This window comes from Phyllobates terribilis, unplaced genomic scaffold (assembly GCF_046119375.1).
Source record: "Phyllobates terribilis strain yellow unplaced genomic scaffold, ASM4611937v1 Scaffold_2__4_contigs__length_985480577, whole genome shotgun sequence".
NCBI lineage: Eukaryota > Metazoa > Chordata > Amphibia > Anura > Dendrobatidae > Phyllobates > Phyllobates terribilis.
In genome coordinates, this window is record NW_027362762.1 from 981,084,565 (window position 1) to 981,110,484 (window position 25,920).

The window sequence follows — 25,920 nt, forward strand, 5'->3', positions numbered from 1 at the left end:
CTTGTGACAACAATCTCCCATATTCTTCATATGTCAGGCCTGCCGCGTCGGGTGGCAAGATGGAAGCCTTTTCTTTCAAAGAAAGACATCCAAGCCCAGCGATGTTCTGCCAAAATGTCCATCACGTCTTCCAGAAACATGTGAGGAACGTGTTCAATCTAATGAGACCAAGGGGGAAGTTTGTGGCCATAATTCCAAAAGGCACAAAGCCAGCGCTGCGCTTCACCAGAAGATCACCATCCCCAGGCATGGTGGAGGCAGTCTTGTGCGCTGTGGCTGTATTTTGCAGCTGTAACTGCGGCTTTATTCAAGAGGGAAAGAATTATGAACAGGTCCAAATATCAGGCAAATTGACATCAAAACCATCAGGCCTCTGCTAAAAAGCCGAAGATGAGGAGTAGTGATGAGCGAGCATGTTCGCTACTGCTCGGTGCTCGCCCGAGCATCTCACTGCTCGAGATGCTCAGCGCTTGCCAAGTATTTCCAGGTTGCTCGGAGGGAGTTCAGGTCCCCTCCCTGCATGTTTGGCGCTCTTTAGAGAGCCAATGAACATGCAGGGATTGCCTGCCACTCACTGTAATGCCGTAGCCATTTTGGTTGTGGCATTACAGTGATTGGCTGGCCGCACAGCGTCATCAGGTCTATATCAGACCTGGCACCGCCATGCTCGTCACAGTCACTCCGGAATCAGACAATGTAGGGAGAGGTGCTGCTGTGTCAGGGACTGATTTGCTTCTTTCTAGTTAGAGTAGGTGTACAGACTATATTAGAGACACATATCCATCTCAACAAACAGTCCTTCTGAGGACTAATCCATCTGCAGAGATATCAGGCAGGCAGTGTATATAGGCAGGCAGGCAGGGTATATAGCAGACTGCAGTGCATATAGCACAAGAGGTTCCATTCCAATTCTGCCTTCTGCTGCTGTTAGATATTTCTAGACATAGGTCCAGGTTTCAGGGGCCAGGATTACGTTTCTTTGGATCTTAATCCTCATTATTTGCTTAAAAAGCAATCCACAGAACACCGTTTTTCTGCGCCATTTGCTTGTTGGCACTGCAGAATACAGCCAGGTCCTTTCCATATTACAGCGCTAGAAATCCAGCTATTTAAAACTGTGCTTTCTCCGTCACATGGATCACATATAAGTTGTCAGAAAATACTGCCATTTCTGGCCTCCATTCCAATTTTTTTTCACTGTGTCGGCGACATTTTTGACACCGGTTTGCTGTTCAAACTAGTTACCTACAGGCCAGGTATTGAAAACTCTGTTTTCTCCTTCACACAGATCACATACAGTATAAGTTTGCTCCAAACTCAGTCATTTGTAGTGAGCGTGGAAGATATTGTCCTCCATTTAAAATGGGCAAGGCACGTGGCAAGGAACGGGGAACTGGAAGTGATGGTAATGGTGCACGCAGAGGCCGAGGACAAGGCTGTGGGCAAGCTGAAATTGTGCCAAAACAAACACCCACATCTTCTCGCCCATCCTTCCTGTCCCAGTTTCTAAGGGACCGCAGCACACCACTATTGTACCCAGAGCAGTGTCAAAAGGTTGTTGGTTGGATAGCGGATAATGCTTCCAGTCACTTAGCCACCACCACCACCCTGTCTTCCACATGGTCAAGTCTCAGTAGCCGTGAGTCTGGACCGCATATTCCTCACCCTGATCCTCCTTCTTCCCACCATGCTGAGTGCCCGGAGACAACTGATCCCACACTTGGACACTCTGAAGAGCTGTTCACTTTTCCATTTATAGATCCAGGACTCTCGCCCGGTCCACTTGAAGTGGGGCAAGAGGAGATCGCATGTAGCGATGCCCAAATATTTGAGCAGCCACGGTCACATGAAGGCGACGGTGGGAAAGTGTCACAAGAGGTGGACGATGATGAGACACAATTGCCAGAAAGTCAGGAGGAGGACCAGGGTGCGGAAATGGAAGACGAGGTGGTGGATGATATAGTAACTGACCCAACCTGGCAGGAGGACATGCAGAGCGAGGACAGCAGCACACAGGGGGAGGGAGGCAGAGCACCCCAACAGGCAGGAAGAAGCAGTGTGGTGGCCGCAGACAGAAGGCGGGCAACAGTTCCCCGTAACATCAACACGAAGGAAGTTGCCAGTACAACTGCTAGGTCTTCCCGGGTCTGGTTGTTTTTTAACCCCTTAAGCCCCGCGGGTGGTTTGCACGTTAATGACCGGGCCAATTTTTACAATTCTGACCACTGTCACTTTATGAGGTAATTACTCTGGAACGCTTCAACAGATCCCCCTGATTCTGAGAATGTTTTTTCGTGACATATTGTACTTCATGATTGTGGAAAAATTTCTTCAATATCACTTGCGTTTATTTGTGAAAAAAATGGAAATTTGGCGAAAATTTTGAAAATTTTGCAATTTTCAAAATTTGAATTTTTAAGCCCTGAAATTAGAGCGATATGTCACACAAAAGAGTTAATAAATAACATTTCCCACATGTCTACTTTACATCAGCACAATTTTGGAACCAAAATTTTTTTTTGTTAGGGAGCTATAAGGGTTAAAAGTTGACCAGCGATTTCTCATTTTTCCAACAAAATTTACAAAACCATTTTTTTAGGGACCACATCATATTTGAAGTCACTTTGAGAGGTCTTTATGACAGAAAATACCCAAAAGTGACACCACTCTAAAAACTGCACCCCTCAAGGTGCTCAAAACCACATTCAAGAACTTTATTAACCCTTCAGGTGCTTCATAGGAATTTTTTGAATGTGGAAGAAAAAAATGAACATTTAACTTTTTTCACAAAAATGTTACTTTAGACCCAATTTTTTTTATTTTCACAGGGGTAACAAGAAAAAATGGACCGCAAAATTTGTTGTGCAATTTCCCCTGGGCACGCAGATACCCAATATTTGGGGAAAAAACACTGTTTGGGCGCACTGTAGGGCTCGGAAGGGAAGGAGCGCCATTTGACTTTTTGATTGTAAAATTTGCTTGAATAATTAGCGGACACCATGTTGCGTTTAGAGAGCCCCTGTGTGCCCAAACATTGGAGCTCCCCCACAAGTGACCCCATTTTGGAAACTAGACCCCCCAAGGCACCTATCTAGATGCATAGTGAGCAGTTGCAACCCCCAGGTGCTTCACAAATTGATTCGTAAAAATGAAAAAGTGAAAAAAAAAACACTTTTTCATTGTTACGAATCAATTTGTGAAGCACCTGGGGGTTCCAACTGCTCACTATGCATCTAGATAGGTGCCTTGGGGGGTCTAGTTTCCAAAATGGGGTCACTTGTGGGGGAGCTCCAATGTTTGGGCACAGAGGGACTCTCTAAATGCAACATGGTATCCGCTAACAAATTGAATGGAAAATCGGCTCAAATTGTTAGCGGACACCACATTGCGTTTGGAGAGCCCCTCTGTGCCCAAACTTTGGAGCTCCCCCACAAGTGACCCCATTTTGGAAACTAGACCCCCCAAGGCACCTATCTAGATGCATAGTGAGCAGTTGGAACCCCCAGGTGCTTCACAAATTGATTCGTAACAATGAAAAAGTGTTTTTTTTTTCACTTTTTCATTTTTACGAATCAATTTGTGAAGCACCTGGGGGTTGCAACTGCTCACTATGCATCTAGATAGGTGCCTTGGGGGGTCTAGTTTCCAAAATGGGGTCACTTGTGGGGGAGCTCCAATGTTTGGGCACACAGGGGCTCTCCAAACGCAACATGGCGTCCGCTAACAATTTGAGCCGATTTTCCATTCAATTTGTTAGCGGACACCATGTTGCGTTTGGAGAGCCCGTGATGTGCCTAAACAGTGGAGCTCCCCCACAAGTGTCCCCATTTTGGAAACTATACCCCTCAAGGATTTTATTAAGGTGTATAGTGAACATTTTGAACCCAGAGGTACGGCACAGAATTTGTTTACATTAGGTCATCATATTGAATAAGTTGTCATTATTCTTGAGCGCAAGTGCTCGCTACTTGAGTTTGCATCGGGTACTCAGGTATGCACCATGTACAGCGTGTGCTTGAGTGACATGCTCGAGTCCCTGCTCCGCATGTTTCACGGTTATTAGACACCCAAAAAAAAACATGCGGGGATCGCTCGTGCATGGCAGGCAATCCCCGTAAAGTTTTTTGGCCGCGAAGCATATGGGGCAGAGACTCGAGCATGTCACTCAAATACCCACGATACTCAATGCATACCAGAGCACCCGATGCAAACTCAAGTAGCGAGCACTTGCTCTCAACACTAGTCGCCATATCGTCATCTTTTTTTCTTACTTTTGAAAAAAATCCCAACCACAGCCCTAACCCTAGCACAACCCTAACCATAGCACAACCCTAGCCCCAGCACAACCCTAGCCCCAGCACAACCCTAGCCCCAGCACAACCCTAGCCCCAGCACAACCCTAGCCCCAGCACAACCCTAGCCCCAGCACAACCCTAGCCCCAGCACAACCCTAGCCCCAGCACAACCCCAGCCCCAACCCCAGCCCTAACTCTAGCACAACCCTAGCCCCAGCACAACCCTAGCCCCAGCACAACCCTAGCCCCAAACCCAGCCCTAACCCTAGCCCAATCCTAACCCAAGAGTTTATTTTTGACGCCGTTCCTTGTGCGGTATAATTGATTAGACGACTTTATTCTTCGGGTCGGTGTGATTACAGCAATGCCAGAATCATATGGGGTTTTTATGACTGACAGCTGTCACACACTAAAAGACGCATTTTTTGTAAAATCTAGTTTTTGCATCGCCATATTTTGAGAGCTATAATTTTTCCAGATTTTGGCAGACAGTCATGTGACGGCTCGTTTTTTGCGGGATGACTTGATGTTGTTATTGGTGCCATTTTCAGGCACGTGACATTTTTTGATCGCTTTCTATTCCGATTTTTGGGAGGCAGAATAAACAAAAACCAACAATTCAGGAATTGTTTTTTTTTTTTTTTATTCTGTTCCGCGTGTGGTAAAATTGATGAGGCAGCTTTATTCTTCGGGTCAGTACGTTTACAGCGGTACCACATTTGTATCATTTTTCTATGTTTTGGCGCTTATACACAATAAAAGCTATTTTATAGAAAAAAATATTTTTTAGTATCGCTTTATTCTGAGAGCTATAACTTTTTTATTTTTCGGATGATGGAGCTGTATGGCGGCTTGTTTTTTGCGGGACGAGATGACGTTTTCAGCGGTACCATTTTTATTTATATGCGTCTTTTTGATCGCGTGTTATTCCACTTTTTGTTTGGCGGTATGGTGATAAAGCATTGTTTTTTGCTTCGTTTTTTTTTTTTTTTTTTTTTTTACCGTGTTCACTGAAGGGGTTAACTAGTGGGACAGTTTTATACGTCAGGTTTTTCTGGACGCGGCGATACCAAATATGTGTACTTTTATTGTTTTTTTTTTATTTTTTTTATAATAATATTTATTGATGGGTACATTATATTTTTATTTTTGGTGTATTATTTTTTTATTTTTTTATAATATTTTTGCACATTTTTTTTTTTTTTTTTCCACTTTCACACAGTTTATACACTTTATTACTTTGTCCCACTCTGGGACTTTCACTTTTTTTTTTCTGATCGCCTGCATGGCACAGGAATGGAGCACCATCCCTATGCCATGAAGGCTGTCAGAAATGCACAGTGTGAAGATTGCTTGGAGATGCACTGCGCATGTCTAAGCAATCTTCCTGCTCTCTGGTGACCCGGATGTTGTCATGACGACATCGGGTCGTCATGGCAACACCCGGGAAGCCTTTGCAGACTGCGCTGGAAGCCGGAAGAGGAGGTGAGTATCGCCGATCACCTCCCCTTGCCCCCGCAATGCCGCGATCGACTTCGATCGCAGCATCGCGGGGGTTAATGTGCTGGGAGCGGTGCAGGACCGCTCCCTGCACATAGTACCGGGTGTCAGCTGTGACAATCAGCTGACACCCGGCGGCGATCGTGCCCACACAGCCTGTGTGCGCGCGCGATCGCGATGACGTACTAATACGGGTCTGGCTCTTAAGTCCCAGGGCACAGACGCGTATTAGTATGTCAGATGTTATTAAGGGGTTAAAGACTCTGCCGATAACCCCAAAAAGGCCATTTGCACCACCTGCCAGGCCAGCATCAGCAGGGGTGGTAAAACTACCAGCCTGACCACCACCAGCATGATCAGGCACATGGCAGCAAAGCACCCGACTTTGTGGGCCGAACCCCAGGGTCCGGAACAGTGTCTGCAGGTGGCACCATTGCTTCTTCCGTTGTTGTGCATGCAAGCCAATCCCCTGTCCATGGTGCATGCGAAGATGCCTCCTGCCCTGCACCTGTCGTTGTGCACTCTCAAGTAGCAGCATCAGGAAGCAAGTCCATGTCCTTGTCCCAAAGCAGCGTTCAGTTGTCCATACCCCAGTCCTTGGAGCGCAAGCACAAATATGCAGCCAACGCCCCACAGGCCATAGTACTAAATTCTCACATTTCACGACTGCTTGCGCTCAAAATGTTGCCTTTTAGGCTCGTGGAGACGGAAGCATTCCGCAACCTGATGGCGACGGCCGTCCCTCGGTACTCGGTCCCCAGCCGCCACTATTTCTCCCGGAGTGCCGTCCCCGCATTACACAAGCACGTGTCCCAAAACATTAGCCGTGCCCTCAACAACGCAGTTACTGGGAAAGTCCACCTAACCACAGACATGTGGACAAGTGCTTGTGGGCAGGGACGGTACATCTCGCTGACACATTGGGTTAACATTGTGGAAGCCGGGACCCAGTCGGCCCTTGGGACGGAACACATCCTCCCGACGCCAAGGATTGCGGGCCCTGGGTCAATCAGGGTTGCCCCCACGGTCTACAGCTCCTGCACCTCATCCTCCTCAGCCTCCTCCTCCTCTTCAGCCTCCATCTCCGAAATGACCACATCAGTCACAAGCTGGAAGCACTGCAGCACTGCCTCGACCAAGCAGCAACAGGCTGTGCTGAAGGTAATATGCTTAGGTGACAAACCGCACAATGCTGAAGAGTTGTGGATAGCTCTGAAAGAGCAGGCAGATCTGTGGCTTACACCGCTGAACCTACAGCCAGGCATGGTCATGTGTGACAATGGCCGGAACCTGGTGGCGGCTCTGAGGCAAGGCAAGCTCACACACATACCATGCCTGGCCCATGTGCTTAACCTCGTGGTTCAGAGGTTTCTCAAATCCTACCCATTGGTGGATTGGGTGACAATGAGGAAGAGGAGGAGGAGGAAGGACAGGAGCTAGTTTCATACACTATAGATGGTACTACCTGCACAGCTGTCATACTGTCTGTTCAGCGTGGATGGCCAGAGGACAGAGAGGAGGAGGAGGAGAGCATGGTCAGTCATCCGCTTGGTGAGGACAGGGAAGTCTTGCCTGTTAGCAGTCTGGCACGCATGGCTGAGTTTATGGGGTAGTACCAGAAGGCCCTTGTTGCGGAACTATTAAAAAATTCCCATCTGAAAACGCTGGCGGCAGAGGGCACACTTCGTTGGACAACCAAGGACTACAGGCAAGAGAGACACAAATGCAATCTAGCAGAGGCAGGGGTACACTGTCAAAGTTCTGGGAGAGTTCTCTCAGACCCTCCCATTGCACAGGCCCTGAGGCGCGGGGGTACTCTCACAAGGAGTGCAAAGTTTGGGAAGATGCTGAGAGAGTACCTTGCCGACCGTACCAACGTCCTTCGTGATTCCTCTGTGGCTTTTAATTATTGGGTATCCAAGCTGGATACGTGGAATGAACTGGCTCTCTATGCCTTGGAGGTCCTGGCCTGCCCTGCCGCTAGCGTTTTATCAGAGCGGGTTTTTAGTGCCACTGGTGGAATTATAACTGATAAGTGCATCCGCCTGTCAACTGAAAATGCTGACAGGCCGACTCTTATAAAAATGAACAAGAGCTGGATTGGTCCAGACTTCTCAACACCATCAGATGATAGCAGCGCAACATAAACTCAGATCCACTGTCTTTTCTTGGGAGGTGTATTCCCATGCACCTTTTCACACCCACACATGGGTATACACTTCCTGATTTTGGCTATTTGCTTTTGTCCTCCTCCTTCTCCTCATCCTCCACCACCATATCACCAGGGTGACTGTGGTCCGTGATGCAGCACCCACATAATTTTTTTAAAGGGTGTTTATGATGCCCGTAAAAATAATAAATTATAGAGTATGTTCATGTATACCCCCCAGGGTTAAATGTTTGTCAGCCCATACACTTAGTGCATGGGCATTACAAGTATAGGAGGCCCGCTCCTTTCTAATGGGAACATTTTTTTATGAGGCCCTCCTCCATGTCTCTTCCAAGGTTCATTGGAGTGCCCCCCAATTTTTGGCAGCCCTTGCATTCACTGCATAGGCCAACACTATGGGAGACTCTCTTCTTTCTAATGGGAATTTGTCGCTACTGTGGCCCTGCTCTATGTGTTTTTAAATTGTTAGTGGGGTTTTTCCTAAATTTGGTCAGCCGTTGGACTGACTGCATACCCTATAACTGTATAGCAGACCCTCTCCTTTCTAATGGGAACATGTCATACCTTGTTACTATGGTCCGGCTCTATGTGTTTTTAAATTCGTAGTGGTGTTTTTCCCAAATTTTGGCAGCCCTTGCAGTCACAGCATGGGCATTACCACTATAGGAGACCCGCTCCTTTATAATGGGAACATTTTTTTTACTGAGACCCTCCTCTATGTCTCTTCAAAGGGGTATTGGGTTGCGTCCAAATTTTTGGCAGCTTTTGCAGTCACTGGATATGCAATAATGTAGCACCCTGAGGATTCGGCTGCTACAGGGGTATTGCACCTCAATCCAGAGGTGTGATATTCCACTCCCGGGTAAGGATGGAGTGTGGGACTGAGTCCAGAAAGCTGCATGCACTACACACATCCCATTTCCGAGGAACAGACCAACGGTACTCCCACTTAGAAATGTGCAGGTACGACCGAGTCTGTTCCTGGCTGGAGTGGGAGGGGGGTGGTACATCCCAAGTAGTGTAGGGGCAGATAGGGGGAGCAGCCTGGGTAAAGATAGGAGCTCATTGGGTGCTGGTCACCTGAGCTCACACATAGAGGGAGTATTTAAGGTGGGCACCATCTAAGATCAGTCAGTCAGTCAGTAAGCCTGTGAGGAGTCAGTCTGAGAGGAGCAGAGCAGCCTGAGCCAGAGTGAGAGAGGAGAAGAAAGAGAGACCCAGAGGGGGAAACGAAAAGGAACTCTAAGAACCCACATACCAACACAGGGTGAAGAGTTGGCAAAAGGGTACCGGATCCCAAACTGGTGGGGGCTAAAGCACACCTCAGCCAGAGACCGGAGGCCGTGGGCAGGATCTGCCACGGCCACCCACCACATCCACCCTGAAGGCAAACCACGAGTAGGGTCAGGGAACCCAAGGCCAAGGGTTTCCCAACAGAAGGCCCGAGGGAGCTGGACCTAGGTGGATCCCTGGTGGGGACGGCCAGAAGACAGGACAGGAAGGAGGGCTCAGGGTCACGCTCCGGACTTGCTTGGGGGTTGGCTGAATCCAGGACCTGGTGGACGCAGCACGGCTCGGGTGGTCACTTGAAGCTGGAGTGACCGAAACATCAGCAGTAAGTAAATACCCTAAACTGCACAACCCGACTCCGTCTTTAATTACCATCTATGCTGCACCACCACAACCCCCATCCTCTGCACCTGACCCCCTGAGGCTATACCCCACCCGTTGGGGGTTATACTATCAAAAGCTGCACCAACACCATCAGCCTCAGCGGACCCTGCTGCAGCGGCGGCCGTAGTGACCGCAATACAACGGGTGGCGTAGTCGACACAAAGAACTTTATAACATCTGTAGGACTGCCACATACTCTGAGCTTGACACCCTGGGCACGGACCGGGTCACAGCCACTCGGAAGACTACAACCCCCATCTGATCCGGCTCCGGGTATTCCCCTAAAGAATATGGCCCAGGGGGCGCGTCAATAACAGTATATGAGACCCACTTGTTAATAATGGGAACAACAAAGCATAGCCGGCTCTCTAACAATAGCGAGGGCCGACTGCTGGCCTTTTAAGAATAGTAATGGCAGTTTGATGGCCCTATAAAAGTAGGCATTATGACTTTCAGAGTCCCTCCATCATAAATAAAACAGGATGTGTCTGATGATGTGTCCCACACCACATTGCCAGATAAGGTTGTAAAATGTTAAAATGACATTTCCCGGTGAATGCATTTGTCTTAAAAAATAACGTTAAAAAAAACAAAACAGTAGGATCTTTCTTTAGTATAAAAAATAGCGTCACCAATTTCACTTCAATGTAATCACATTGTTCAGCTCATGCACCTCCTCCTCCATCTCCGAAATAACCACATCAGTCACAAGCTGACAGCACTGCAGCACTGCCTTGGCCAAGCGGCAACAGGCTGTGCTGAAGATAACATGCTTAATGCTTAGGTGACAAACCGCCCAGCGCTGCAGAGTTGTTGAAAGCTGTAACACAGCATCCTGATCTGTGGCTCTCACCGCTGAACATACAGCCAGGCATGGTCGTGTGTGACAATGGGCGGAACCTGGTGACGGAGAAATGACAGCCGTGGTATGTACGGTTTCCCTCTATGCCAGTCCTTTCACCGAGCTAAAGAATATGGCTGTGGTGAAATACAACTCCCACTGAGAAGCTGTTTCAGATTGAAAAACATTGTGCCCACCAGAGGATTTGATTCTGAGGGCTCACCTTTCTCCCCCGCTCAAGAGCCCCATAGCAGCTGTAAATTTAGCGCTATCATGAACTCTCCTGAGGTAGAAGCCAAGGCACACCAGAGGATTCTCTGGTGGGATCGTGCAACCCTGCCGAGAAGCAGTCCAGGCTAAGAAAAGTGTGTGGAAAGGTTCCCGGACACTCTATGGCTGCTTTTTTAATGTGGATTGGACGTACTTATGCATGTTATTTCTGATACCGCATTACAGATCAGGCCATTGTCCAACTCTATAGTCATGAAATTAAATGCGCAAAGAAAGATGTGTGTGTGTCAAAGCACCACCGACAAGTGCGAGTTGATGTTGGACGGGCTGCCATTGCTTCTGCAACAAGCTACATTAGAGGACTTCCTGGGAGAAATGACACCCAGGGAGATACAGATGTGAGATACAGATGTGAGATTCTGTGAGATACAGATCATAAACCACCTTTCTCTTGGGCTCCAGCCAGACAGTATACAACTTCCCCACAATCCCCCTGTTGCTCTGCTAAAACCCTCCCTGTCTTCTGTGACTGTGTTAACCCCTCTATTTGCTGGATGCTTATGGAGCACAACACTTCCTGTTTCCTGTGCATGTGTTACTTTTAATAGGTGCTGGATGCTTCTGAAGCAACAGCACTGCTTATGCATGTCACAGTCAGAACAATGGCAGCGCCTGTGACCGGAGTAGCCATAGGCGGATTATAATGAGGGCAATCTGGGCTACCGCCCGGGGCCCCGTGGCTCCAGGGGGCCCGGGGCTCCGGGGTGGTCCATGGCCAGATTGCCCTCATTATAATATGTGTGGCGCCATGGCAAATACCAGTTGTCAGAGGTGGGGGGGCCCCCTGACCGCTCCCCCAGCAGCAGCGCACGGCCGTTACTTCTTCTTCGGCTGGGCCAGCACTGCACCTGTTAACTTCGCTGTGTGCTGGCCCAGCCGCATCACAGCTAGGAGACACGGCCCTGTGCGCGGCCGTGTCTGCTAGTGTGACGTCACGCAGTGCGCGCCCGGCCTGTACCGCTGCACCAGAGCGAAGCTGCACGACGGGAGCCGGGGGATGGTGAGTGAGTGTGTGTGTGTGTGTGTGATTGAGTGAGTGAGTGAGTGAGTGTGTGTGTATGTGTGAGTCATTGAGTGAGTAAGTGTGTGTGTGTGTGTGCAGATATCATTGTGTGATGTCTGTTTATATGTATTTTTGTGTTTCAAATGTGTTTATGCGTATATGTATGTATATGTCTGTATATGTTTGTGTGTGTGTGCGTGACTGCGTGTGGCCTCCCGCTGTATATAGATGGCGCAGTGTGGCCTCCTGCTGTGTATAGATGGCGCCGTGCGGCCTCCTGTTGTATATAGATGGTGCCGTGCGGCCTCCTGCTGTGTATAGATGGCTACGTGAAGCCTCCTGCTGTGTATAGATGGCTACGTGCAGCCTCCCGCTGTGTATAGATGGCTACGTGCAGCCTCCTGCTGTGTATAGATGGCTACGTGCGGCCTCCCGCTGTGTATAGATAGCTACGTCTGGCCTCCCGCTGTGTATAGATGGCACCGTGCGGCCACCTGTTGTGTACAAATGGCTACGTGCGGCCTCCCGCTGTGTATAGATGGCGCCGTGCGGCCTCCCGCTGTGTATAGATGGCTACGTGCGGCCTCCTGCTATGTATAGATGGATACGTACGGCATCCTGCTGTGTATAGATGGCTACGTGCGGCATCCCGCTGTGTATAGATGGCGCCGTGCGGCCTCCCGTTGTGTATAGATGGCGCCGTGCGGCCTCCCGCTGTGTATACATAGCTATGTGTGGCCTCCTGCTGTGTATAGATGGATACGTGCAGCCTCCCGCTGTGTATAGATGGCACCATGCGGCCTCCTGCTGTGTATAGATGACTACGTGCAGCCTCCTGCTGTGTATAGATGGCTACGTGCGGCCTCCTGCTGTGTATAGATGGCTACATGCAGCCTCCTGCTGTGTATAGATGGCTACATGCAGCCTCCTGCTGTGTATAGATGGCTACGTGCAGCCTCCTGCTGTGTATAGATGGCTACGTGCGGCTTCCCGCTGTGTATAGATGGCTACGTGCCGCCTCCTGCTGTGTATAGATGGCTACGTGCGGCCTCCTGCTGTGTATAGATGGCTACGTGCGGCCTCCTGCTGTGTATAGATGGCTACGTGCGGCCTCCCGCTGTGTATAGATGGCTACGTGCAGCCTCCTGCTGTGTATAGATGGCTACGTGCAGCCTCCTGCTGTGTATAGATGGCTACGTGCAGCCTCCTCCTGTGTATAGATGGCTACGTGCAGCCTCCTGCTGTGTATAGATGGCTACGTGCGGCTTCCCGCTGTGTATAGATGGCTACGTGCCGCCTCCTGCTGTGTATAGATGGCTACGTGCGGCCTCCTGCTGTGTATAGATGGCTACGTGCGGCCTCCTGCTGTGTATAGATGGCTACGTGCGGCCTCCCGCTGTGTATAGATGGCTACGTGCAGCCTCCTGCTGTGTATAGATGGCTACGTGCAGCCTCCTGCTGTGTATAGATGGCTACGTGCAGCCTCCTGCTGTGTATAGATGGCTACGTGCAGCCTCCTGCTGTGTATAGATGGCTACGTGCGGCTTCCCGCTGTGTATAGATGGCTACGTGCCGCCTCCTGCTGTGTATAGATGGCTACGTGCGGCCTCCTGCTGTGTATAGATGGCTACGTGCGGCCTCCTGCTGTGTATAGATGGCTACGTGCGGCCTCCCGCTGTGTATAGATGGCTACGTGCGGCCTCCCGCTGTGTATAGATGGCTACGTGTGGCCTCAGATGGCACCGTGCGGCCTCCCGCTGTGTATAGATGGCGCCGTGCGGCCTCCCGCTGTGTATAGATGGCTACATGCGGCCTCCTGCTGTGTATAGATGGCTACGTGCGGCCTCCCGCTGTGTATAGATGGCTACGTGTGGCCTCCCGCTGTGTATAGATGGCTACGTGTGGCCTCAGATGGCACTGTGCGGCCTCCCGCTGTGTATAGATGGCGCCGTGCGGCCTCCCGCTGTGTGTAGATGGCTAAGTGCGGCTTCCCGCTGTGTATAGATGGCTATGTGTGCTCAATATTGAGTCATACAATTAATGTAAGGCTATGTGCCCATGATGCAGAAATGCTGCGGATTTTTTTTGAGCATTTCTGCATCTCCCTGGCAGAAAAAACGCATGCGGATTGTACATGCGGATTGTACATGCGGATTGTACATGTGGATTGTACATGCGGATTGTACATGCGGATTGTACATGCGGATTGTACATGCGGATTGTACATGCGGATTGTACATGTGGATTGTAGATGCGGATTGTACATGCGGATTGTAGATGCGGATTGTGCATGCGGATTGTACATGTGGATTGTAGATGCGGATTGTACATGCGGATTGTACATGCGGATTGTACATGCGTTTTTCCTGCCAGGGACATGCGGATGTGAAGCGTTCTTCACATACATTTCTGCATGCGGGTTGTGATTTTAGCATCACTTGGAAAGTGCTTGACAACTTGGTCACACTATATAAATCCATGCAACCGGCAACCGGCATATATAGTGTGACCGAAAGAATGGTCAAAAATAAAAAATAAAAATCTAATTACCTTCTGATGGCCTGCCGACGTCAGCGGTCACGTGACCCGTCACATGACTAAATTACGTCACGGCAGGTCCTTTAGTCTACCGCGAGCTGCCGGCAGCCAGGACGCATCGGATAAAGACACCGGAGGCCATCAGAAGGTAAGTATAATGTATATTTTTGATTTTATTCTTGTTTTACAGGTTCTATGGTACCCGGGTCCAGAGGAGAGTCTCCTCTTTTCGAGACCCGGGTACCATTGAAACGCATGGATTCTGCATGTACATATACAGTGATGCGGATTACATGCGTTTCAATGCAAATCAATGGCGGCGAAAACTCCGCGCACCCGCAAAATAATTGGCAGTGCTGCGTTTTTTTCCGCAATGATAATCCGCAGCGGAAATTTCTGCAGCATGTGCACAGCACACGCGGATTATCATTGGGAACATGGCAGACCTTCTACCATGTGTTTTTTAAGCGTTTCTACAGCGGAATTGCCTCTGCGGAAACGCTTAAAAACGCATAGTGTGCACACAGCCTGAAAAAAATATTATAATTAATATATTAATATTGTGCCAAATTAATTTCACATGAACTATCACAGGGGATCATGTGACATGTGATACATCAGGTGGGGGGGGGGGCGCGCCTTCTAAACTGTCCGGGGCCATTGCTACTCTTAATCCATCCCAGGCAGTAGCACAGCACCAGACATAATCCATTCCCAGGTGGGAGCACAGAACCACAATTCCTAATATATGCAGCTTCCTCTGACTCTTTCCTGTTGTCTAATGTGGCACAATGGTAATCACATCTCTGTCCTCCTTGCTCCTGTATGATGCAGGATAGCGGCACATTATTCCTTCTGCCTCCCTGCTCCTGTCTGATGAGGCATAGTGGTATGTAGCTCCTTCTGCCTCCCGGCTCCTCTCTGATGAGGCATAGTGGTATGTAGCTCCTTCTGCCTCCTTGCTCCTGTCTGATGAGGCATAGTGGTATGTAGCTCCTTCTGCCTCCCTGCTCCTGTCTGATGAGGCATAGTGGTATGTAGCTCCTTCTGCCTCCCGGCTCCTGTCTGATGAGGCATAGTGGTATGTAGCTCCTTCTGCCTCCCTGCTCCTGTCTGATGAGGCATAGTGGTATGTAGCTCCTTCTGCCTCTCTGCTCCTGTCTGATGAGGCATAGTGGTATGTAGCTCCTTCTGCCTCTCTGCTCCTGTCTGATGAGGCATAGTGGTATGTAGCTCCTTCTGCCTCCCTGCTCCTGTCTGATGAGGCATAGTGGTATGTAGCTCCTTCTGCCTCCCGGCTCCTGTCTGATGAGGCATAGTGGTATGTAGCTCCTTCTGCCTCTCTGCTCCTGTCTGATGAGGCATAGTGGTATGTAGCTCCTTCTGCCTCTCTGCTCCTGTCTGATGAGGCATAGTGGTATGTAGCTCCTTCTGCCTCCTTGCTCCTGTCTGATGAGGCATAGTGGTATGTAGCTCCTTCTGCCTCCCTGCTCCTGTCTGATGAGGCATAGTGGTATGTAGCTCCTTCTGCCTCTCTGCTCCTGTCTGATGAGGCATAGTGGTATGTAGCTCCTTCTGCCTCCTTGCTCCTGTCTGATGAGGCATAGTGGTATGTAGCTCCTTCTGCCTCTCTGCTCCTGTCTGATGAGGCATAGTGGTATGTAGCTCCTTCTGCCTCTCTGCTCCTGTCTGATGAGGCATAGTGGTATGTAGCTCCTTCTGCCTCCCTGCTCCTGTCTGATGAGGCATAGCGGTATGTAGCTCCTTCTGCCTCCCGGCTCCTGTCTGATGAGGCATAGTGGTATGTAGCTCCTTCTGCCTCTCTGCTCCTGTCTGATGAGGCATAGTGGTATGTAGCTCCTTCTGCCTCTCTGCTCCTGTCTGATGAGGCATAGTGGTATGTAGCTCCTTCTGCCTCCCTGCTCCTGTCTGATGAGGCATAGTGGTATGTAGCTCCTTCTGCCTCCCGGCTCCTGTCTGATGAGGCATAGTGGTATGTAGCTCCTTCTGCCTCCCTGCTCCTGTCTGATGAGGCATAGTGCTATGTAGCTCCTTCTGCCTCTCTGCTCCTGTCTGATGAGGCATAGTGGTATGTAGCTCCTTCTGCCTCCCTGCTCCTGTCTGATGAGGCATAGTGGTATGTAGCTCCTTCTGCCTCCCGGCTCCTGTCTGATGAGGCATAGTGGTATGTAGCTCCTTCTGCCTCCCTGCTCCTGTCTGATGAGGCATAGTGGTATGTAGCTCCTTCTGCCTCCCTGCTCCTGTCTGATGAGGCATAGTGGTATGTAGCTCCTTCTGCCTCCCTGCTCCTGTCTGATGAGGCATAGTGGTATGTAGCTCCTTCTGCCTCCCGGCTCCTGTCTGATGAGGCATAGTGGTATGTAGCTCCTTCTGCCTCCCTGCTCCTGTCTGATGAGGCATAGTGGTATGTAGCTCCTTCTGCCTCCCTGCTCCTGTCTGATGAGGCATAGTGGTATGTAGCTCCTTCTGCCTCCCTGCTCCTGTCTGATGAGGCATAGTGGTATGTAGCTCCTTCTGCCTCCCTGCTCCTGTCTGATGAGGCATAGTGGTATGTAGCTCCTTCTGCCTCCCGGCTCCTGTCTGATGAGGCATAGTGGTATGTAGCTCCTTCTGCCTCCCTGCTCCTGTCTGATGAGGCATAGTGGTATGTAGCTCCTTCTGCCTCTCTGCTCCTGTCTGATGAGGCATAGTGGTATGTAGATCCTTCTGCCTCTCTGCTCCTGTCTGATGAGGCATAGTGCTATGTAGCTCCTTCTGCCTCCCTGCTCCTGTCTGATGAGACATAGTGGTATGTAGCTCCTTCTGCCTCCCTGCTCCTGTCTGATGAGGCATAGTGGTATGTAGCTCCTTCTGCCTCCTTGCTCCTGTCTGATGAGGCATAGTGGTATGTAGCTCCTTCTGCCTCCCTGCTCCTGTCTGATGAGGCATAGTGGTATGTAGCTCCTTCTGCCTCCCTGCTCCTGTCTGATGAGGCATAGTGGTATGTAGCTCCTTCTGCCTCCCGGCTCCTGTCTGATGAGGCATAGTGGTATGTACCTCCTTCTGCCTCCCTGCTCCTGTCTGATGAGGCATAGTGGTATGTAGCTCCTTCTGCCTCTCTGCTCCTGTCTGATGAGGCATAGTGGTATGTAGATCCTTCTGCCTCCCCGCTCCTGTCTGATGAGGCATAGTGCTATGTAGCTCCTTCTGCCTCCCTGCTCCTGTCTGATGAGGCATAGTGGTATGTAGCTCCTTCTGCCTCCCGGCTCCTGTCTGATGAGGCATAGTGGTATGTAGCTCCTTCTGCCTCCCTGCTCCTGTCTGATGAGGCATAGTGGTATGTAGCTCCTTCTGCCTCCCGGCTCCTGTCTGATGAGGCATAGTGGTATGTAGCTCCTTCTGCCTCTCTGCTCCTGTCTGATGAGGCATAGTGGTATGTAGATCCTTCTGCCTCTCTGCTCCTGTCTGATGAGGCATAGTGGTATGTAGATCCTTCTGCCTCCCCGCTCCTGTCTGATGAGGCATAGTGGTATGGAGCTCCTTCTGCCTCCCTGCTCCTGTCTGATGAGGCATAGTGCTATGTAGCTCCTTCTGCCTCTCTGCTCCTGTCTGATGAGGCATAGTGGTATGTAGATCCTTCTGCCTCCCCGCTCCTGTCTGATGAGGCATAGTGCTATGTAGCTCCTTCTGCCTCCCTGCTCCTGTCTGATGAGGCATAGTGGTATGTAGCTCCTTCTGCCTCCCCGCTCCTGTCTGATGAGGCATAGTGGTATGTAGCTCCTTCTGCCTCCCGGCTCCTGTCTGATGAGGCATAGTGGTATGTAGCTCCTTCTGTCTCCCTGCTCCTGTCTGATGAGGCATAGTGGTATGTAGCTCCTTCTGCCTCCCGGCTCCTGTCTGATGAGGCATAGTGGTATGTAGCTCCTTCTGTCTCCCTGCTCCTGTCTGAAGAGGCATAGTGGTATGTAGCTCCTTCTGTCTCCCTGCTCTTGTCTGATGAGACATAGTGGTATGTAGCTCCTTCTGCCTCCCTGCTCCTCTCTGATGAGGCATAGTGGTATGTAGCTCCTTCTGTCTCTCTGCTCGTGTCTGATAAGGCAAAGTGGTATGTAACTCCTTCTGCCTCCCTGCTCCTGTCTGATGAGGCATAGTGGTATGTACCTCCTTCTGCCTCCCTGCTCCTGTCTGATGAGGCATAGTGGTATGTAACTCCTTCTGCCTCCCTGCGCCTGTCTGATGAGGCATAGTGGTATGTAGCTCCTTCTGTCTCTCTGCTCCTGTCTGATGAGGCATAGTGGTATGTAGCTTCTTCTGTCTCTCTGCTCCTGTCTGATGAGGCATAGTGGTATGTACCTCCTTCTGCCTCCCTGCTTCTGTCTGATGAGGCATAGTGGTATGTAGCTCCTTCTGCCTCCCTGCTCCTGTCTGATGAGGCATAGTGGTATGGAGGAGCTCCTTCTGCCTCCCTGCTCCTGTCTGATGAGGCATAGTGGTATGGAGCTCCTTCTGCCTCCCTGCTCCTGTCTGATGAGGCATAGTGGTATGTAGCTCCTTCTGCCTCTCTGTTCCTGTCTGATGAGGCATAGTGGTATGTAGCTCCTTCTGCCTCCCTGCTCCTGTCTGATGAGGCATAGTGGTATGTAGCTCCTTCTGCCTCCCCGCTCCTGTCTGATGAGACATAGTGGTATGTAGCTCCTCCTGCCTCCTTGCTCCTGTCTGATGAGGCATAGTGGTATGTAGCTCCTTCTGTCTCCCTGCTCCTGTCTGATGAGGCATAGTGGTATGTAGCTCCTTCTGTCTCCCAACTCCTGTCTGATGAGGCATAGTGGTATGTAGCTCCTTCTGCCTCCCGGCTCCTGTCTGATGAGGCATAGTGGTATGTAGCTCCTTCTGCCTCCTTGCTCCTGTCTGATGAGGCATAGTGGTATGTAGCTCCTCCTGCCTCCTTGCTCCTGTCTGATGAGGCATAGTGGTATGTAGCTCCTTCTGTCTCCCTGCTCCTGTCTGATGAGGCATAGTGGTATGTAGCTCCTTCTGTCTCCCAACTCCTGTCTGATGAGGCATAGTGGTATGTAGCTCCTTCTGCCTCCCGGCTCCTGTCTGATGAGGCATAGTGGTATGTAGCTCCTTCTGCCTCCCTGCTCCTGTCTGATGAGGCATAGTGGTATGCAGCTCCTTCTGCCTCCCTGCTCCTGTCTGATGAGGCATAGTGGTATGTAGCTCCTTCTGCCTCCCTGCTCCTGTCTGATGAGGCATAGTGGTATGTAGCTCCTTCTGCCTCCCGGCTCCTGTCTGATGAGGCATAGTGGTATGTAGCTCCTTCTGCCTCCCTGCTCCTGTCTGATGAGGCATAGTGGTATGTAGCTCCTTCTGCCTCTCTGCTCCTGTCTGATGAGGCATAGTGGTATGTAGCTCCTTCTGCCTCCCTGCTCCTGTCTGATGAGGCATAGTGGTATGTAGCTCCTTCTGCCTCCCGGCTCCTGTCTGATGAGGCATAGTGGTATGTAGCTCCTTCTGCCTCCCTGCTCCTGTCTGATGAGGCATAGTGCTATGTAGCTCCTTCTGCCTCTCTGCTCCTGTCTGATGAGGCATAGTGGTATGTAGCTCCTTCTGCCTCCCTGCTCCTGTCTGATGAGGCATAGTGGTATGTAGCTCCTTCTGCCTCCCGGCTCCTGTCTGATGAGGCATAGTGGTATGTAGCTCCTTCTGCCTCCCTGCTCCTGTCTGATGAGGCATAGTGGTATGTAGCTCCTTCTGTCTCCCTGCTCCTGTCTGATGAGGCATAGTGGTATGTAGCTCCTTCTGCCTCCCTGCTCCTGTCTGATGAGGCATAGTGGTATGTAGCGCCTTCTGCCTACCTGCTCCTGTCTGATGAGGCATAGTGGTATGTAGCTCCTTATGCCTCCCTGCTCCTGTCTGATGAGGCATAGTGGTATGTAGCTCCTTCTGCCTCCCTGCTCCTGTCTGATGAGGCATAGTGGTATGTAGCTCCTTATGCCTCCCTGCTCCTGTCTGATGAGGCACAGCCACCATAAACGACTAGGAAACTGAGTATAACTCCACAACTGCTATTAACCACCATGAATATTGTGAGGAGCCAATGCATGTAGAGCGAAGTTCACTGCTTCAAGGGATGCAGACTTTTTCCAGTACGGAGCACGGGTTACGTCGATCTTATTATTGTGTTTTAATAGAGATTTGCTTTCTGTGTTTTATTAGTGATTTGTTTGCTAGTCAGTTCAGCCTCAGGCATCAATGCTTCCATTCAGTGACAATAAGCAGAGGAAGACATGTAGGCTGGACCTTATGCATACATAAGGCCAGACCCAAGATTGGTAATTAATGAAAGCCATCATTCCATTAATCTTGTTAGTATCTCAGGGGCCTTCAATCATTGTTCTAACAGACACTAGTCCCATTCTGTGGATGGGAATAGTAGACCCAATGGAGCCGTCACCACAGGGGGTCTCACATGCAGTCCCAGGTGAAGGGCTTCTGGAATAATCTTCTCTCTTTGAGCTAAAAGCAAATGTTTAAGGGGGAGGGTGTGAACACTTCTGCTCATTTAGGGGGCCGATCCCAGGGAGGGAATGATTAAGCCACATGTTTAGTCAGGAGTTAGTGGAATGACTTTGAAGGGAGAGGATCTCAGCTGAGGTCCTGGAGCCCATGGATGGATGGTGTATGGAGACTGGAAATTGGTTGCCAACTTGGCTGGATAAATGTGCTACAGTTGTGGGATATGTCAATTGGATTTGATTAATTTTATTAAGAACTGTCACTACTGGATACCTGTGCTTGTATTGTTTTATCTGTCGTCTGGAGGAGTGTGGACTGTGAATACAGATTATACTGGCTTGAGATATGAAATCTGTGGGCCAACCATAAGCTGGGAGACAGTGAGTATGGGATCTTGTGCAATGGGGGCAATGTATTTTGGCCATTTACTTGGAGTTGTTGTAAAACCTTGGATGTAAGGAATAAAATATTGTTGCCTTGTTAACCTGCCTAGGTGATTATTACAACCATTAAAATCTCCACTGCCCTAGACCACCTGAGATGCTGACATTAACCTACTCACTGCCCTAGACCATGAGAAATACAGAATATAACCCCCTTACTGCCCTAGAAGACCAGACATACTGATATTAACCTTATCGCTCTCCTAGAACATGAAGGACACTTACATTACCTTCATCACTGTCCTAGACCACCAGGGAAACTGAAAAGAACTTATTTTCAAGAGTGGAACTGTGAAGACTATGAGCTTAAAAGTCTGGAGCGAGGCTGGACAGACATCTGTCTGAGATGGTTTAGTGAAACCTGCAGGGGGTTCGACACGATGACTCTGAGGGTCCCCTCCATCTCTAACATTCTAGGATTCTATGAATAGTTTGGTGTAATTTTGGAATTGAATATTTCGGCACACCAAGTAGTGTGTTACCTGTGGGGACATGTTGTGAGTCAGGCACAGGGTCAGGTGCTGAACGATGGCCTCCATGCTGTATAGGTGAGTCTGTCTCGTGGAGCGGAGGTAGCGCTGTAGACTCTGAGCGATGTGAGGAAAGATGCTCTGTGCGGCCTCTCTGGGATCAATTCCTGATCCAGACTTCATCCTGTTATCCATGCGCTGAACCAGAGAGAAGGAGTGATGTACAGAAACCACCAACCTGAGGAGAGAAAGAAATATGGGCTCTATATACTGTGTAATCCAGAACAGGGCAAAACATATAGAAGATGGTCACCCTCATACAGAGCATAGGAGCATGGCTTCACTATGAAGCCATGGAAAGAAGAGCTCACAATCTCTTCCATCTGTTGAACGACCCCTTGCTGAGCAGAGGGTCCCGGATGCAGCCATCTCCTGTGAAGTGGTCAATACCAATATAAAACATCAGCTTTGTGTGGTGACAATTTTCTGTCCCTTTGTAATTGGTTTCACTGAAGTCATGAAGAGCCTATACAGCCACATGGCCAATGTCCCAGACTTCGCGGGGCAACGTTACCAGATATGAACATTGGGTTTTTAGTGACAGGTGTAGGTTCTATAGATATGGGAGACATATTTTCGGTATCATGGTACATTGCTGAACACAGCACATTCACTTGCATTGCTGCACGGGATATGCATTAGGCCAGAATTAATATTTTAAATTACGACAAATGTCCAATATTAGACATATCACTCCCAAATTAGAGTATTTAACACAAAAAAACTAATAAATCATATACAATTCAATATTTTATTAAATCCAAAAAAATAAAAGAAAACGTGAATAAATAAAAGTAAAAATAAACAGGAGAATACTAAAAGCTAATCGGGACTCATTACACCAGTATGCATATTGTGACAAAGTCACTGGTAAGGTGATAGAGGGAAGATATGTTTCATGGAGGCTATTAGCTTCCGTGAATTGAAACAATGAAGTTTGCTCCAGCATGTTATTTGCTGAGAGGGTTAAACCTCCATTTTAAAAGCGAGTGTTTTTTGTGAATGACCATTGTGAAGGATGGGAGGTCATTCACCATATCTCCACCTCAGGGTGTGGTCTGGGGTTTAAATACACAGCCTGCTGAGGCATTAGTTGCTCAGTGTATCTGGAAAGGCTAACTCCAGATAGGAGATGTGTGTTCTGTGCTGACCTGAACCATGTGGAGTTGCTAAACTCTGAGCAGGCGGGCAAACACAAGGACTGTGTTGTGTGTGACCACTTTGTTTTATTTGTTTTCCCGCCTTGCCCAAAAGGCTCTGTTTATTTTCATGGACTCATTGTTGGTTTATTCCACATTCCAATAAACCAACAAGAGATTTAAAGAAACAGCGTACCTGTGTCTACCTAAGTGTGCAGCTGAGTGAGTCAATCTACCAAAGTTGGCGGTAGAAGTGTTGGCAAGATCCCCAGGAGGCACGTGTAACGGCTGAGGACAAAACACATGTCCTGGGTAAAGGCGCCATAAGCCAGGAAACAAAGACAAACAGTATGGAGGACCTGGTCATGCATCTTGTGCTAGCCCAGCAGGAGACAAGCAAGTTGCTATTGCAACAGATCCACCAACAACAGCAACACCAACAAGACCACCTCAGACAGCAGCAACAGCAGATGGAGTTGCTCGCAGAGGCGGTTCATGGGAGGCCGGCAGCCCCTCTCCCAACTCCAGGTGATGATTTGTACATCCAGAAAACGGTAAGACGAGCAATGCAAAAAATGACCCCGGGCGATGATGTGGAAGCTTTCTTGACTGTGTTTGAGAGGGTGGCACAGCGAGAGGAGCTGCCGCCAGAGCAGTGGGTGGAGGTGCTGGCACCCTATCTGACTGGTGAGCCCCAAAAGGCTTATTATGATCTAGCCTTACAGGATGCACAGAAGTACTCTAAGTTAAAAACTGAGATACTGGCACATGCTGGAGTTACTATGTCAGTCAGAGCCCAAAGGGTCCACCACTGGGCATATTGAAGTGATAAACCACCTCGCTCCCAAATGTTTGACCTTCTGCATCTTGTACAGAAGTGGCTGCAGCCAGAGTCCTACACTCCAGCCCAGATGATCGAGCGGGTTGTCATGAATGTTATGTTCTGCTACCAAAGCTAAGGAAAGAGAGGAGATCTGTCCCTACTATAAGACTCAGCTGAATCCCTACGATGTAACAGGGAACCTGATCCTGCGATCAGACCTGCTAAAGTCCTAATCTAGTCTGTACGGAGACCTATAGATTTGGGGAGGGAATCCCTACAAGTACTAAGGACTGGGAGGAATATGGGACACCTCCTAACAGAAATAGCAGCAGACAGACGAACAAACAAAATAGATAGAACCTAGAGGTCCGTAGACCAAGCAAACTAACAGAGTTAGATACAGAGCACAGGCTAGCTAGAAAGTAGATATACAATGAAGTCCAGCAAAGCCAGAAGGGCGGAGCAGGATTAAATAGGCCAACAAGGTCATGTGACCAGCAAAGGAAAAAAAACCTAACAGCAAGGTTCTAACAGTACCCCCCCTTCTAAGTGGATCCTCCGGATCCCCTAGGACCAGGCTTATCAGGAAATCTCCTGTGAAACGCTCTGATAAGTCTGGACGCGGAAACATCATCTGACCTCACCCAAGAGTTATCCTCGGGTCCGAAACCTTTCCAGGCCACAAGATACTGCAAACTACCTCTATACCGTCTAGAGTCAAGGATGCGAGAAATTTCATATTCCCCGTCCTCCACCACCGGAGGAACAGAGGCAGAGGCGTCACCATCCGACACAACAGCTTTTTTTAACAGAGAGACATGAAAGACCGGATTAATTCTCCAGGAGGTAGGAACCTCCAACCTAACAGCAGATTGGTTGACAACCTGAAGCACCTTAAAGGGCCCTACAAACTTGGGACCCAATTTCTTAGAAGGAATCCTCAACCGCAGATTCCTAGAGGACAACCAAACCATGTCACCAACAGCGAACAAAACCTCCTGTCGTTTCCTATCAAAGTAGTCTTTAGATTTTCTGTTGGCCTCCTGAAGATTACCACGCACATCCGTCCAAACTCTTTCCAAATCACCGGAAAAATTCTCCTCCTCAGGCACGGCAGATCCCAACTTGGAGAACGACCCAAACGACGGATGTCTCCCAGAACAACAAAAAAAAGGCGAACAACCAGCAGAAGAAGATGTATGATTGTTCAGAGCAAATTCGGCAAGTGGCAGAAACTCAGACCACCCCTCTTGATTGTCTGCCACAAAACAACGCAAGAACTGCTCAACATCCTGGTTTTTCCTTTCTGTCTGGCCATTAGATTCAGGATGATATCCGGACGAAAACGACAAATGAATTCCCAACCTGTCACAAAAGGCACGCCAAAAACGAGCCACGAACTGAGGACCCCTATCAGAAACAATGTCAGTAGGAACGCCATGAAGTCTGACAATTTCCTTGACAAAGGCCTTAGCGAGAGTTTTAGCGCAGGGCAGTTTGACGAAGGGAACCAAGTGACACATCTTGCTAAAACGGTCCACGACCACCCAGATGACAGTAAAACCCTCAGAGGGGGGAAGGTCAGTTATAAAGTCCATAGCCAAATGTGTCCAAGGAGCACTGGGGACCTCCAAAGGACAAAGCAACCCCGCAGCAGGAGTATGTGAGGACTTAGATCTAGCACATATAGTACATTGGCGCACCCACTTAATGACTTCCTTCTGCCATCCAGGCCACCAAAAACTGCGACCCACCAGTCTCTTGGTCTCAGAGATTCCGGGATGACCTGCCAACCGAGATTCGTGACACTCAACAAACAAATCTCTCCTAAAGGTCCCAGGCACAAACAACCTCCCATGAGGAGTGTTAGATGGGGCATTCTCCTGAGCTTTAAGAATCTCATCTTCCAAAACGGAGTCTAAAGCAGCTATCACAACACCTTCTTGTAAAATGTTTTCCTCTTTCTCAGCACCGACTATGGGAGAAAAACTGCGAGACAAGGCATCCGCCTTAACATTCTTAGTACCAGGGATGTAAGTAACGGAGAAATTAAACCGCGAGAAAAACAGTGCCCACCTAGCCTGACGGGCATTCAGGCGCTTGGCAGCGTCAAGATATATCAGATTTTTATGATCCGTAAGAACCTGAACGGGA

At 49.3% G+C, this 25,920-nt stretch overlaps 1 protein-coding gene across 4 annotated transcripts in view; it reads right to left on the reverse strand.

Annotated features, from left to right (window-relative positions):
* Positions 1-25,920, reverse strand: part of LOC141241617 (vang-like protein 1) — a 191,929-nt gene that overhangs the window by 45,214 nt on the left and 120,795 nt on the right. For all 4 annotated transcript variants that reach the window (XM_073668786.1, XM_073668785.1, XM_073668783.1 and 1 more), the window contains one exon: positions 21,757-21,982. In XM_073668786.1, the coding sequence (XP_073524887.1) occupies positions 21,757-21,982 (226 nt within the window). The remainder of the gene's footprint in view (positions 1-21,756; positions 21,983-25,920) is intronic.